We start from the raw sequence: 15,911 nt of genomic DNA, 5'->3' as shown, positions 1-15,911 counted from the left end.
ATCGGTTTACTGGTCTAACTGGTCATACTGGTCCAGTTAAAATTTTACTGGTCCAGTTAAAAATTAACTGGTCTTGAACTACTGGAATTTTATACTGGTCTTGTTTCTGGTGGCTGTTACTGGTCTCACTGGTCTTCGTACTGGTTTCCAATTTCAGCTGGTCTTTACTGGTATTTTTTTACTGGTCTGACTGGTCCTCGAACTGGTCGAACTGGTCCTCGTACTGGTCTTACTGGATCAATTTATTACATGCATTTGGTTTGTTATATACCATGGTCAGTGAAATGTGATAGAAAAAATGGTTAGTAAATTAATCTTTCTGCTGTTATTTTAAATGTGATGTATGAAATTACACATTTTCATTGTGAATTAGTTCACACACTTATTTAGAAAGTTTTTAAACAACAATAAGTGCCATTGCAAGGATATTCCATTCTAAATCCTGATTTTTCTTTAAAAAACAGGAAGTATGCAAATGAGGTAAACCACGTGATCAGCATCATCAGAATTACTGGTATTACTGGTCTTGACCAGTTCAATTTCAAACAATGAATTACTTTAGACAAGTTGACTCTATCAGAGGAATATATCTTGATTTATCTTAATCATTTAAAAAAGGAAATAATTTTTTTAATGATAATGTTCATACTTGATAATTATGATAATATTAATAATAATAATTACAAAATCAATAACAATGATAAGAGTAATAAGAATGATAACAACAATGATCATAATAATTATATTAATTATAAAAAGAATGATGATAACAATGATAAATGATAACGGTAATAACTTTCTCTGAATTGCAAGATTCATTTTCCATAATTCGTCATATGATCTGACTTGAAATAAAGTCATTATTTATTGGACCAGTACAACACCAGTTTGATGAAAAACAATTAAACTGGTATTACTACTTTGTTTGAACTGGTCTCCAGTTAATTTTTACTGGTCCAGTTAAAAATCAACTGGTCCAGTAAACATATACTGGAAACCAGTAAAAATCTACTGGAAACCATTTATTGGACCAGTAGCATCAGTTTGATGAAAAACAATTTAACTGGTATTACTAATTGCTTCAACTGGAATGCAGTTGTTGGAACTGGTCTCCAGTTGATTTTTACTGGTCCAGTTAAAAATCAACTGGCCCAGTAAAAATATACTGGAAACCAGTAAAAATCTACTGGAAACCAGTAAAAAAAAATACTGGTCTTACTGGTTTTTCCTTCTGGGTTGTACTAATAAAAGTTGAATAAAACCAGGATACGTCTCTAGCTTCAATGCTTTTTGAGCTTCTTCGCCAATATATATATATATATATATATATATATATATATATATATATATATATATATATATATATAAATAAATGATATTATATTACACACATATATATAGTGACAGGTTATATGTATGAATAATTTTTCACCTCGTTCGTTTACAATATTGCGTACTACAATAATGTTAAGGATTGCGTGCTTATTTTTTCGGGCTATTTGTAATTTGTTACTGTATGTGTTTAAGTCCATGTTTATTATTGTGCACGTGGTTGAATCTAGCAATAAAATGGTATTTTCGAATAAGCCTGATATTCTAATTTACATTGTCTGCCTCTTGATATATCATATGCGTGTATGATGTAGCTATGTCTGTTATTTTCTTTTATATTTTGCCCCGTTTTTCCATTATTTTAAATACTTTTTTAAGACTTCATGAATTGATATTGGTGGAATAAAATGTTGATCGTGAACTCATCTAAAGAAAAATGAATTGTTAAGATTTCCAAGAGGACCCCCCAAGCATTGTACATCGGTGTTGAGTTCAGCACCCGTTCTTGTTGGTGTCAAGATCCATTGATATTGTAACACATTCGTTTGTTATTCAAACACTTTTGTGTGTTATGTCCAAACTCCATGGTGCATTTGAACACTTATCGGTGTAAAACCGACCATAAATCGGTGTTCTGAGAGTCCGCAGCGCACCCACACCCTGAAGTGACTTGAGGTTGTGTTCGAACTCTTGCAGCACCGAATATGGGTTTTTAATGCTGTAGACTGTGACAAAAATAGATAACAAGAATAAAATAACTAGGAGATTCTCATTTTTGTGTTGAATAATTATTATACTACTTTACCAAAAAACATAGAGATATTAAATCTTTCTACAGTGAAACAGTAGTGACAAAACCAACTACTTCTTATGAACTGCCAAAAACATTTTTTTTTAATCGGAGCAATCCGGATAATCATGAATTGAAAAATTATATTTTCATTGAATGTGAATTCGTTCTAGACCAAATAATGTAGGCATATATCTGACCCAAGGGTAATTTCAACATAAAGAGGTTAACTCCACAACTCACCCGATTATTCTTTTATCTGCTTGTGCACTGTTTCCGCTTGATTGATTGATTGATTGATTGATTGATTGATTGAAGGATTTTATTGAAAATATCCATTCTCGTAGTCCAAAGACTGAATTGCAATAGTTACAATGTATGTACAAGATAAAATAAATAATACAATTAAACATTTGGTTCGAGAAATAAATAGTATATGAAATAGTTACATGCATGCACAATTGAAAGTAGTACTTTTTGGAACAATTATTAATGAGAAATAAAAGTGTATTCACTGGGAATAACAATGCAATCTAGGAAGTATGATATTACTAGAAAGTTATTAAAATTGAATATTATTATACAAGAATGCTTGTATTTTGAAATTGGTTGTTTGTAGATTGATATTGCACAGGTTTAAAATAAAATTGAATAATCTGGGTTAATATATGGTAAAAATAAAATCAAACTAAAGTCATGCAATCTCTACTCAAATTGTGCTAAAATTAATGTCATTCATGGTTAAACGTAATCAATTATAAATCGTACTCATTCAGTGATTAAACAAAATATGCAATTGGGAATATATTAAGTAAAATATTTTGATTGAATATTACAACATTTAATAAAAAAATGCTCCTGTATTGAAATTGGTAGATAAATATTGATATTGCACACGATAAAAATACAAAGAAACATAAAATGAATATAAATAAATACCTTATTCACAATTGTGTAAAAATTCAATGAATAGTAAAACGAAGACATTATTAAAATACTGAGTACTAAGAAGATCCAATAACACGGAGATAACTGATCTGTCCATTCGATTCACATAAAATGCAAAAAGAAAGAACATGGGCCTAGTAAGTAAAATGTTGATTTAGAGTCTTAACCAAGTAAGGAAGAGTGCTATTTCGTAGTCTTTCTGTTCGGAATTTAAAGTCTCTCAATCTCTCACTGTGCCTCAACTTTCGGTTCATACTTTGCATGTCCGGCAGCCAATCACGGAAATGTCTGTAGAGTGATTCAGCGAATCGTAGGCATAGGTGTTCTCTTCTCTCACTGAGCGATTGAAGGTCCGAGATCTGGAGAGCATGCTCGTAGCTTTGATATCGATCATGGAAGATAATACGGAGTGCCCTCTTCTGGACTCTTTCGATATCACTGGCCTGCTCCGACGTGATTGATGAGTGCCACACAGGAACACAATATTCAAGTACAGGTCGAATATAGCATGTGTATACAGTCAAGAGGTCAGTAACAGGAGCGCGATAACGCTTCAGGTCTCGAATGATGTAGAATTTCCGCGATGCACGTCTTGTGATATCACGAATATGACTGTCCCAATGTAGGTTTTGCTGCAGCATGACACCCAAAAGCTTCAGCTCTTTGACCTCTTGGAGAGTTGCATCACCTAACTCAAGATGCAAAGGTGGAGGGTCAGTCCGTGCAAATGACACTCTCATGAATTTACACTTAGACGAGTTGATACGAAGTCCATTATCCAGACACCACTGACCAAACTCTATCAAGGTGGAAGGTATCACGCTGTTTGAGCCCATCCTACGGCCTTCTGCAAAGGTTAGGTTATCGACGTATTTCCATCTCGATATTCCAGTGGTGTTTCTCAGAGCGTCATTTATTAGCACAAGGAAAATTGCTGGCCCAAGTCGAGTACCCTGCATGGGGTACCCCTCCAGCAGGAGTAAGGGGAGACGAAACCACTCCATTATATCTCGTCATCTGTTTTCGCCCATGAAGAAAACTACTGATCCAAGGTAAGAGGCATGGTCGAGCACCCATCGCGAACAACTTATTGATGGCGATATTGTGGTTGACCAAGTCAAATGCCTTTGAGAAATCGGTAATCACGACGGTGGAAACAGTCTGAAGCCGATCAGCGTTTGTGTGGAGGAAATGAAGAAGATTGACGAGATAATGTGTAGTAGAATTCCCTCTTCGACTTCCATACTGTTGGGGATCGATGTTTGCATCAATATCTGACATCAGTTGACGATAGATGAAGAGTTCAGCCAACTTTGCAAAGTGGTCAGTCAATGAGACTGGTCTTAATTGATCTATTGTAGGAGGAGACTTCTTAGGGACTGGGACCACAATAGATCTTTTCCACTGCGATGGGGCATTTCCTTCCTTGTAAGAGGTGTTAATAATGTCACATATGGGTGAACTCAACTCTACTGCGAATTCTCTAATCAGCTTTGCAGACACTCTATCTGGTCCTCAACTTTTCCCAACTGGTGTCTTCTTCAGCTCACAGTATACTTTCCATGGAGTGACCTCTACGACACTTGAAGGATTTATGGGCTGATAAGCTGGTAGTAGTCGTACATCCAATGGAGGAACATTCGCGGAGATGTCAGTGAAGTGGTGGTTGATTGCATTAGCAATCGACTGGTCATCATGGCTTTCCAGTCCAGGTACTTCTATAACATTCAGTGGTGTTGAGTTACTAGTTGCAATTTTAACAAATTTAAACCATGCACTTGGGTTCTGACTTTTTAATCTCTGGATCCGATTCTTGTAGTAATCCACTTTAGCTTTTTTGATTTCTCTTATAACTCTGTTCTTTAATGATATTTGATAAATGCTGTTTTTTTATTTCAACCGACCCATTATGAAAATATAATCGTCTATTAGGAATTGGGTGGTACGTGGTCAAGGCTAAATTTCAATTCTTAAAGCAAAGACCAATTTCATGATCGATCAAGTATGAATTTTGAGGACACTGACGTCATGATCGAGGCAAGGCAAATCAAAAGAGGGTCATATTTTTATGGGACAGTATATTTGACCTAGAAATTCGCACGTGAGCAAAGCAAAATTAGAGGCAGATATCGACCCTCCTTAATATGACGACGACGATGATGACGATAATAGTACAAATAAATAAATGAATGAATGAAAACTACTACTACTACTATAATACTCGTTTATATAGCGCTTAAAATGTATCTTACCAGTTGCGTAATGAGCCAAAGATTTTGAAGGGGCCAAACATGGCGTATAAAAACTGCGAGAGAGCGTAGCGAGTTATGCTACGTATATACTATACATGCACATCAACTATATACTATATATGCATATCAACACACACGCACAAAAAGTTGGGGTGTCCTTGCCCTTTAAACAAAACGCGACGTCGCTCACATACCATATAAAGTTACAAAACCCATTGTCATGCTGGTGAATAGCTTTGACGTCACACCTCGATTCTCTATCATACAAGTCTTCATGACCTCTCTGTGTATGCAAAAGAGTTTTGTGAATGGCGTTTGATTGACGAAATTATATTACTTATGAATAAAAATAAAGGTTTTCTCCTGAACTTTGCTGACAGACTCCATGCAAGGACGCACGCGATACCAAGGTAATAAATGGTTCACTACCTTTTAAAAGACATTTAGCGTATATAAGATCCCATAATATATGGGCCGAAGTACACTTCACTCGTCCATTTTGGAAGAAGCGACATTTTCAAGCCTCCCATCAATTTACTTACTAGCGGGTCCTGTTTATCAACCGAAGTTCAAAGGGAAACACTGAGTAAGTATAGGCCTAATTTAAGTGAAACTTTAAAACCAGGTAACAAGCTGTTTAAAAGAAGGAAAAATACATAAGCAAATTGGTAAATCATTAAAAAAAACAAATTTGGACTTACAGGCCCGTATTCTGAAGTCCGGTTTAACTTAAATTCAGGTTTAAAGTTGTGGTTTAAGTATGGATAGCCAATTGTTACATAAATCACTAACAGTAGAGATATCATATTTCAGGTCATTTGGCTCAAATCATTCATATATGTCTAGGAAGTATAAACAGATTATTGTCTTCACCATCGATGAATCAGGAAAGAGCATAGTAAACATAAGAAACACACAACTTAATAAAAATTTTGATAATTTTGGCTTCCCATACTTAAACCACAACTTTAAACCTGAGTTTAAGTTAAACCCGATTTCAGAATACGGGCCATTAGGTTTATGAGTCTTTAAATTGTGTAATCTCTATACATTTGGGTATTTCAATAGGATAAATTTGAAATGTCATGAATATCTCAGGTATGTAGAACTATACAATTTACTCATTTGTTTTTTCTCAATAGCATTAGCTTTATTTCTTTAAGGGATGGTGTTGCTTCAAGCATCAGGGTTATTTCATACATACCTCTGCATGTTATAGTCATCATGTCCATGCAATGATTTAAAACTGAAATTATTGTCTTATTTTTTTGTTTCAACTTGGTAAATGAATGATGTCGTACAGGATTAAATTACTAAATACAATTAATATACGAATATTCGAATACAAATGTCACCCTCTTTTGATAAATTATGTTTGTTTCGTACAAACAACTGAACTTGGAATGCTCTGTAATTTCAACAATAAAAGCTACGCTATCATATATTCAGGCCCTTCCACTTTTCTGAGGGGGGGGGGGGTGCTGTACAAGCATTCCCACTTTTCAGGAAATAAACAGCCCCTTTTTAATTCATCAAATATCAGTGTTTAGGTCGTTCATTATTTTTAAATATAATTAAATGATTCAATTGACCCAATTTTGCAATCTAACATATTCAAAATCTTCCGTTCGGTTTCTCCGCTCCCTCGATTAATCATAATTTATCTCAATGATTTGAATAATTTGGCCCCGACCTATCCCTACGTATGGCTTTGTTTCAAAGGTTGAATTTACCGCATGAAGAAAGTATGGTAAAATTGAATCAGTGTACGATTCTCCCTTATTCACATCTCAAAACGGACCTGTGATTAATAAAGTAACTGTTTGGACAAATAGTATATTTCTATACTATACATAGTATAGTATACATACTATATTACATTTAGTTATTTTGTCATTCTCTCCTAAGACAAGCCTTGAAAGACACACCTATCGTCTACTATGCATGCATGAAATATGCATAGGATATTGGAGACGCTTTTACTCTTAATATAATATCTCACATGTTCATGCTTGACTGAATTTATGCTTAATAATTAGCGTTCTCTGCAACAGTCACGTCGGGTAACAAGGTTGATAATTACAGTCACGGTAATGGCGTTGAAATACAGTATATACTGTAACGTCATTTACATGTATATGCCATCTTCTACAGAAATCCATGATGAATCAGGAGGTTGTACTGGTCACAGGCTGTGTGTCTGGACTAGGTCTACATACAGCCGCACGCCTAGCCCAAGACCCAGACCAAAGATACATCGTGATAGCGACCGTCGTCTCTCTCGCGGAGAAAGACGATCTCGTTGCTGCCATTGGAGCACATCTTGAGAACACTGCTTACATCATGAAGATGGATATCACCAAAGATGAGGATGTACAAAGCGTAGTTCAAACAGTTCTACATAGATTCGATCGGATCGACATACTACGTAAGGTTCCTTATTTGGTAATACTGCACATATTCCGGTGTTGATTTACCACCAGCCCGGAATCTATGTCCACACCAGAGAAGTATTGAAACAACACCAGTTTGGAATCAAACTGACGCTGTTTTAATACTAATTGGTATTGTATAAACACCTATCTGGTGTTAGACCAAAACGAAACTGGTGTTGTTTACCACTTCTCTGGTGTTGACATATATAGATTCCGGACTGGTGTTAAATCAACACCATAGTTTTTGCAGTGTATAATGGGGAGTTTTAGGAATCACACCGGGGATGCATAGAAAATCTATTGTCAGAAACCCTTTATGACAAAGAAGTCTTTGTCGAAAACCGGTGAATCAATACAGTAGTTTCGTCTTGGACTCTGGACAAACGACATATTTGCAATTGTTGGTCGGCTCATAATCTTACGGCTATTAACTATGTCCCTCATCACCAATTTTCGACAAAGACCTCTCAGCTGTTCACTGTGATTTAACAGACATTAATGCATTTTCTATGTTGGATAATCCTTCCCCGTCGCGATTGCGAAAACTAGCGAATGACACAGACACATCGGTGAAACTTACCCGAGACCTACTAAACTACTTAAGCTACATCCCGGCTAAATCACGTTATTTCCAACGAAATACCATCGACCGGGTTTTTTGTTATAGTCGGTGTGACCGTAATTCGGACTATTCGCATTTACTACGGGGAAACTCTCCACAACGCACCAATTCCTTCAAAATGCAAGACAAATCACAATGGAGAGCTGAGAGGCTTTTGTCGAAAGCTGGTTGGCCGGGACAGCATCGGTATCTCTTGACTCTGGACAACGACATATATGCAATCATCTTCGGATGATCTGCTGCCCCAGTCCATCAACCTACGACAACAGCCTCTCAACTCTCCATTGTGATTTTAATTGCATTTTCAAAGGAATTGATGCGTTGTAACGAGTTTCTCCATAGTAAAAGCGAAAACCATCTATTAGCAGTACTGGGGCCAACTCCTTCGAAAAGAAATTATCAAAAAAAAATTCGAAGGAGTTTGTCTTTTTTTTAGTATAAGTCTGATTTCTGATGATCAGTTAACGTGATAATATACCTTCGTCATCTTTTATAGAGGTCAGTGTCATGTTGCCTCGCGTGCGTTAGTGATCTGCAACTGGTGCATCTCTGACAACTCCGTTTACGCGTGTTCCTACAGCCTCTGAAGGAGAGCGTATGGGAATATGACGTCACGTGCATAAGGTCTATTAGTTATCCCGGCTGACCTGTCCTAGCTTACAGGCTATATAGGACATAGCGTGTGACTCCGGGGTGGGGGGGGGGGGGCGGGTATAATGATACATATATATATATATATATATATATATAACGAGAGAGGCGTGGATATATGTACCAATCGCTTTGATCATTGTTTATAATATATGTGTGAAGAGTAGAGTAGAATCAAGGTAGAATCATATAGGCCTTGATATATATATATATATCAAGGCCTATATGATAAAATTCATCATTTCTATAACGCCACTTTACCATAATTTTACCATCAGTAAACATTGCTGGAATAGGATCGTGCGGTTATATGGACACCATGCCTAGATCAACGATAGAGGGAATGTTTAACATCAACACCATAGGAGTAATCCGACTTACCCAAGCCGTTATGCCTCACATGAAACAAAGACACAAGGGCAAGATACTAACTGTCAGCAGTAGAGGTGGTAGAACAGGTAATTTTTTTAACCATTCCTTCTGTTTTAAATAAATTTGATTGTAATTTACGAATTTACGCACCCTTTATCAATCGATTTTGGGAATATTACTTGCTTCCTTGGATTTACTTGGATGAGAATTTAATTCATTTTTAAATCATAAAATATACACAGAAGAGTTTTACTGATAATTAAAACTTGATATGTGAACTTATATGTGGATCCCGGGTTTCCATGGGGGCATAATTTTTTTTCAGACAAATATGATATAAAATTCTTCAGTTGCGTAAATATGCCCGGACATTTTCCATCATTCAAGTATAAGATACATGTATCTTTAAGTACCTTGTTGAGGGGGGGGGGGGCACGGATTGGAGGCTGGAGGTGCCCCCTGGATAAGCCAGTGTGTGAACTTCCTGACAATCCATTGGCTATCAACTTTTACAAAGAGCACCATGGTTATACCGAGTTCATGAAAAGACAATCTTATCCCTCTCCTCTTTCGTTTTTTTTTGCTTCAGTCTTCTACCCTATTTGAAAAAATATGAAATTTGTGCCTTTCCCCTTATTTTAGGTGATACCAGTTCCTCACAATATAATGAATATTTTACATCAAATTGATAATGGTAACTATTTAAGATAATGTATGGTATGTATCATTATCTTAAAAAATAGATCACAAAACCCATCTGTCAACTTATGACTAATGACATGAATGATTCGTATATCAATTTTAAATGCATTGTTTGACCATGAAAACCTAATTTCCCGCCTTTGCTACGCCCTTGTTCATTTCAGGGATTCCTCTACTGGAAGTATACTGCGCTTCAAAGTTTGCAATTGAGGGTTTCTTCGAATCGCTGGTACCAGTTGCGAGGCAGTTCAGCATCAAGTAAGTTCCCTTCAAACTATAATAGAAAAGCATCAAGTAAAAAAGAAGTACTGAAGAGCTGTTTTTATCTCCAATTTTCGAGTCTGATTGATTGATTTAACTGGTGACGTAAATTTCATTATTGATGTTGTCCTTTGATTTTCAGTGGTGTGTCACTCTTACATCACTCTTCTCTTTATCAGCGGATCTATTCCAATTATTTTTTTTTTGTAATATATGACGTTTAAAGTTACTTTTCATAATTTCCCTGCTGTAAAATAATGTAAAAGGCCGATGCTTAGATCACACGCAGACTCTTTAATAAGTTGTCATCTCAGGCTATTTATGTCTGTGACGTCATAATCTCATAGCGCCCTCCCTCCGAGCCTATAGGAAATGGAGCTGTCAGAGATGGACCATGCCGATCACCTGAGGCCTAAAACATTTCCCAGAGACTCGTGTGTTAAAATTGCACTTTTAAAAAATTCATAAAAAATAAGGATGAAATTCGGGGGTCGAATGTTTACTACCAATGGATTGAATATATATCTGACAATCCATATCTGACCAGAAAAGGGTACTCCATCGACCGGCTCATCTTAAAAATAAATCGGCATTTATAAAGGAATATCCTGAGGGATCAAATTCATCACCTGGTACAGTAAAATAGTCCTTATCCTTCCGCCAGTCAAAATATAGTTCTACAGTAGGTGATATTTCTTCCCAACTTGGGACAAGGAAATTCAGTAATTACCCAAAATAGAATCAGTGTTAGATGGACAATCTTATTCATACACTTTGTCAATCAGCCATATCAAAATGAAAAAAATTGAGAATGATTGGCTCGAATGAATATCTGTTTCCCTCCCAATGTTAATAGGCCGATACGACCAAGATATTACTCTAACCAATAAGATGGCGCAATTACGTCAATACGAAAGGTCTACTGATTTTTTTTTTAATTCTAAAAAAAAATTTGTGTGTAACATCTGATTTTATTTCAGCATCGTCATGGTTGAACCCGGTGGAATGAAAACCCAGCTTCAGGAGAGGCTCTTTGGGGACCTAGAAGACGTCGCCGCCGACGAATCCGTGAACGACCTTGATAGGTCTTTCGCTCGGAATTGGATCGATGATCTGAAGACCAAAAAGCCATCTATGACGCCAGACGAAGCAGCCGGCAAGCTTGTTGAGATTCTACAGGCAGAGAAGCCGAGATTTCGATGCACCTTACCCGAGAGTTTAGGGGATGAGATAGCCAGTATCATGGCGGAAGAATCGGGAGAACTTGGGATCGCATTGAACGTGAAGCGTATTGTGAAGGCAGAGAAGTGAGAGAATGATAACATTTGATGATCATCCAAATGTATGTGTGCGTGCCTGTGTGCCAATGCGCGTGTGTCAGGGGGTGTGCGATGAGGATGTAGCAGCTGCTCCCCAAAAGTCAGGGTAATATGCCGCATAAAAAGTGCACCCAGCGACTTATGATAAAGTAAGTATTAAACGCTGTAATAAGTAAATATAATTATTATCATTATATCCGTTATGATTGTAAAATATATTTAAAGTATAAAATAATTGTGTATTGTTTAGCTGAACTCTACTCACAATATTATATTAAGGGCATCCCTCCATTTTGTAACGTTAGTTCACTGGCGGATCCAGGGGGGGGGGGGCACAGCGCTGGTCCGTGTGCCCCCCCCCCCCTCATTGAGAAGCAAAACAATTTTTTTTCTTGCTTTTTTTATTGTCAATTTTTCTTCTGGGACGAAATATCCTAACTTTTTGGATGAAAACCTTTCTTTTTTGCTTGTCAAATTTTTCCTCGGAAAAAATGTGCCCCCTTTTGGAAAATCCTGGATCCGCCCCTGCGTTCGTTCATGCATTACTTTTATATTTTTCTGACGTAATGCCTCTCGATTTCGATAATCAGAATAAAAGTTCATTCTGAAGTTGAAACACACGTGTTCTCAATATACTGCATTACTGTACAATGCGTATCAAAAAAAGTTTACACTTAGAAAAAATCCTGTAAAATTGTACATTTGTAATATCCTGAAGATTTTTCCACATTCTAACATTAGTACAGATCCATTTAAGCAAATGACGATATAACTGTCGAAAAATATTTCCGCTTGAGTGAGCACCACTTACTTTGGAAAAGTTAGTGAAAAATGATTTGCGCAGAACTTTGAAATAGTTATGCAAATAAAAGTAACCTTAATCATGAAGATCACGGGGAATTTAGCTAGTAAAAATGATTTGAAGATATCTTTTACCTTTTTAACTTGTTTCCTTGCCCAAAACACTTCGAAGAGTGCATTGCACCCCATCCACTCCCCCACCCACCAAGGCCATCGTGACGATATTTACTTTACACTGAGCTGTGATTTACATGAAATGGCTAAGGCTTGATTTTCATTTTGTTAATCATCGTCAAGCTTGGAAAAAGTGTGGAGAAACAAGAATTGAATGACAAATGAAATGTAAACCCATTTTAAATGATAAAAACTTAGTGATAAAATGCTGGAGATGTCTGATATAAGTTTTTGTTCAGATTTAGTTAAAGAGAAATTCCAGTAGTTGCAGTAAACACTGATTTCATGAGAAAGTCTGTAAAACCAGGCTTAATTGTCAGTATATCATCGAGGATCTAGATCTGGTACAGTTACATAAACTGAACTTTGTGAAATCTTGAAATCTACGCTGAAAAATGTTCAGACTGAACTTCCCCAACACAGATAAGCGCACGTGGGACAGTGTATAATTATTGCTTTGAGCGTCGGGCCCGACGCTCTACCCGAATCCTGTGCTTATTTGCTGATTTCTCAGCAATTACACAATTTCTTCCAGAATCATTTGGCACATGCGTTTTATTTATACAAACAGACACTTTGGTGGTCATTTCATTGGATTCTGTACGAACTAATTTTGATATCGTTACCAAAACTAGCATTTACCTTTAAGTCCTCAGATCCAGCTGGCACAAAAAGGGTAAAGGTTGTGCTTGCTATAAAGTGTTGAAATTTCAATTTGGGTGGCAAAATTGTTACAAAATGCTTGAATGTATCCGTTTTATTTCAATTGACTAACAGTGCAAGGGAATTTTATGAGAAATGTTTCGCAGGGTAAGTTTGATTTCGCCCTTTCACCTTGACACAGCGTGCAGGCAAACCAGCATTTCTGCGCAAACAGATTTCTGCGAGCTTTACAAATATGGACAGTGCTCACTCAAGTGTAACATTCTGTCAAAACTTTTACTTTCATTGGATAGATGAGACCCAACCCAAGATTATATGTGAATAAATTACCCACATATTTTATATTTTTAATTCCCAGGGCTTTTTCAAAGTGTAAACTTTTTTTTGATACGCACTGTAGAGCGCGTAGAGACTTTTGATGAAGCTTTAGAGCGATATTCATAAGCAAGGATATTTATTGTAATTTCCGTTTTCGATTGCAAAATGTAGTTAAAGTGTGAAATAATGATGTATTGTTTATCTGGACTCTACTTATATCAGTTTATTAAGGGTATCACTATATTTTTCCCCATTCGTTATAATTTCCTGACGTAATGTATCGCCATTGTTAGGATTTTGTTGGCTCTATTTTGATGTTCCTACAGTTGAAACACACAGCTGCTTCGCCAATTTAAGCCAGGTAAACGCTGCCTAACTGAGAGCGCTTAGAGAAAAGCGCTATTAGTAAACATAATTATTATTTCTGTTTATGATTGTAAAATATATTGTAAGTATCAAGTAATTTTGTGCTGTTTAAAAGACCTGTCAATGGACTCCACCTACATTAGTTTATTAAGGGTATTCCTCCCTTTTCAACGTTCTTTACATTATCTTTATTATTTTCCGACGTAATGTATCGTTATTATCATGCCTCAACTTCATTATTTCGAAAGTTGAAGCACACAGCTACTCTGCTAAAGCCATGTTAATCATGTTAATTATGAGCACTGCAAACCGAGAGCGCTTAAAACTACCGATAAAGTAAAAGTTAAAAAGCGCTGTATAAGGATCGAGTATTATTTTTTTTATGATTGTTAAATATATTCCAAAGTGTGAAATAATTGAAAGTCAATTAATTTGAATACCTGGATTGTATGAGTAATATGATATCCAGAAATCTGAATTGACGTGGTTTGAAAACCACGAGTCGTTCCCAGCGTTTAAACTGTCAACGAATCGCGATGTGGGCCGAAAGGCTAACCACATGGGTCTATGTGGCCCCCCCTACTTTTTGTTGTTATGATTTAAATCTTACAAAATACAAACAAAGTATGTGCCTTCATGCAGATGGTAGAACACTCTTTTGTAAAGGTAAAGACATATCACTTCGATCCTGTCAATTCTGGTTTATCTACAATCGGAATTTCAAAACGCAATATTATGGGCATTCCCATTTCACAAGCTGATTCGCATCATGACAATACGGTTCTGAGGGTTTCCTCTGAAAGACAGCTGAAAGTTACATGACTATATTTCTCCTTATGATTATTCACGTACTTTTTAAAATGTACTGTATTATGTTTCGACGTAAATTGAATCGTATTTTTATAACGACTTTATGATGCATTTATTGTATTTACGGTGCTGCTATCGTGGAAATAAATGTAATTCAATTAAATGAAATGGGTTGCAATGACTGATTCAAAGTAGTAAGAGTAATGTTGTTTGGAACACGTAAGAAAGTTCTCGCAAAACAGATATTGATGAGATAAGAATTCAAGTCATTAATGGTTTATTTTCAATTCGTCTAATGCCAATTCGTCCAATTGCCAACTCGTCTTCGATCAGTTGGTTTAAAATTAGTTCGTCCACTTTCCACATGGCCTTATTGCCAATTCATCAACTCACAATTTAACAAGTTGGTCTAATAGCCATTTAGTCCATATACCATTTGGTCTAATTGGACTAAGTGTTAATTGTGCAAAGTGAATGAAATTGAAATGGATATGAGACCAACTGGTTATGAGATGAAATGGTCATAGACAAAATGGTGATTAGACGAAGTGATAGTTGGACCAAATGATGTTAGACGAAATGTACCATCATTAGACTAAATGATGGTACATGTGGTGAGTGGACGAGTTGGCAGTAGATGAATTGGCAATTTACCGTCATTAAGCAGGTGAATCTTGGAATGATCTTTAATAACTTACTCAGATTTAATAAACATAATAATGAAATCTCCTATTAACTATTGTATTTATACATCAAATCAAACAACACTTACTTGATCATTGCTGATAAGGTCCTAATAAGTTATTATGCTTTTAATGGTCTAATTCCTCCACACATGGTTTGGTAATATGGGGCAAACCCTCACAAGTCTGAACTTAAAATAACAACGCGTACAAACCAGCACGCATATACACTCTGTGGACAAGTTCATAAGATAATATTGTACAGAGAATGAATGCATGCAATTCAATCATGGTCCTACACGATTCAATTAACAGATTCCCCACCCCCCCCAAAAAAAAAAGAAATGCGGGCGTACCTGTGCATTCTCCGAATGGCTCGCTGCATTGTGAAAATTATATGGGCCAATATCCT

The 15,911-nt window shown here is 36.3% G+C and overlaps 1 protein-coding gene across 1 annotated transcript; it reads left to right on the top strand.

The window, feature by feature from the left end:
- Positions 1–5,803: 5,803 nt before the first annotated feature.
- LOC129258366 (retinol dehydrogenase 8-like) lies at positions 5,804–14,997 on the top strand. The gene is made up of 5 exons (XM_054896651.2): positions 5,804–5,908; positions 7,477–7,750; positions 9,309–9,488; positions 10,269–10,362; positions 11,346–14,997. Exons 2-5 carry the CDS (start codon positions 7,483–7,485, stop codon positions 11,674–11,676), a joined length of 873 nt encoding a protein of 290 aa, XP_054752626.2. The 5' UTR covers positions 5,804–5,908; positions 7,477–7,482; the 3' UTR covers positions 11,677–14,997.
- The last annotated feature ends 914 nt before the right edge of the window (positions 14,998–15,911 follow it).

This window comes from Lytechinus pictus, chromosome 4, assembly GCF_037042905.1.
Source record: "Lytechinus pictus isolate F3 Inbred chromosome 4, Lp3.0, whole genome shotgun sequence".
In the NCBI taxonomy this organism is placed as follows: Eukaryota; Metazoa; Echinodermata; class Echinoidea; order Temnopleuroida; family Toxopneustidae; genus Lytechinus; species Lytechinus pictus.
Note: the sequence above shows the minus strand (reverse complement) of the source record. Positions and strands in the feature narration are given on the sequence as shown.

What these genes read in the sequence shown, in the direction of transcription:
- LOC129258366 (XM_054896651.2), top strand. Translation starts at nt 7,483, where the DNA reads ATGATGAATCAGGAGGTTGTACTGGTCACAGGCTGTGTGTCTGGACTA. An exon ending in CGATCGGATCGACATACTAC is followed by an intron (nt 7,751 to 9,308) that starts GTAAGGTTCCTT and finishes TTTTACCATCAG; the next exon opens with TAAACATTGCTGGAATAGGA. An exon ending in GCGAGGCAGTTCAGCATCAA is followed by an intron (nt 10,363 to 11,345) that starts GTAAGTTCCCTT and finishes ATTTTATTTCAG; the next exon opens with CATCGTCATGGTTGAACCCG.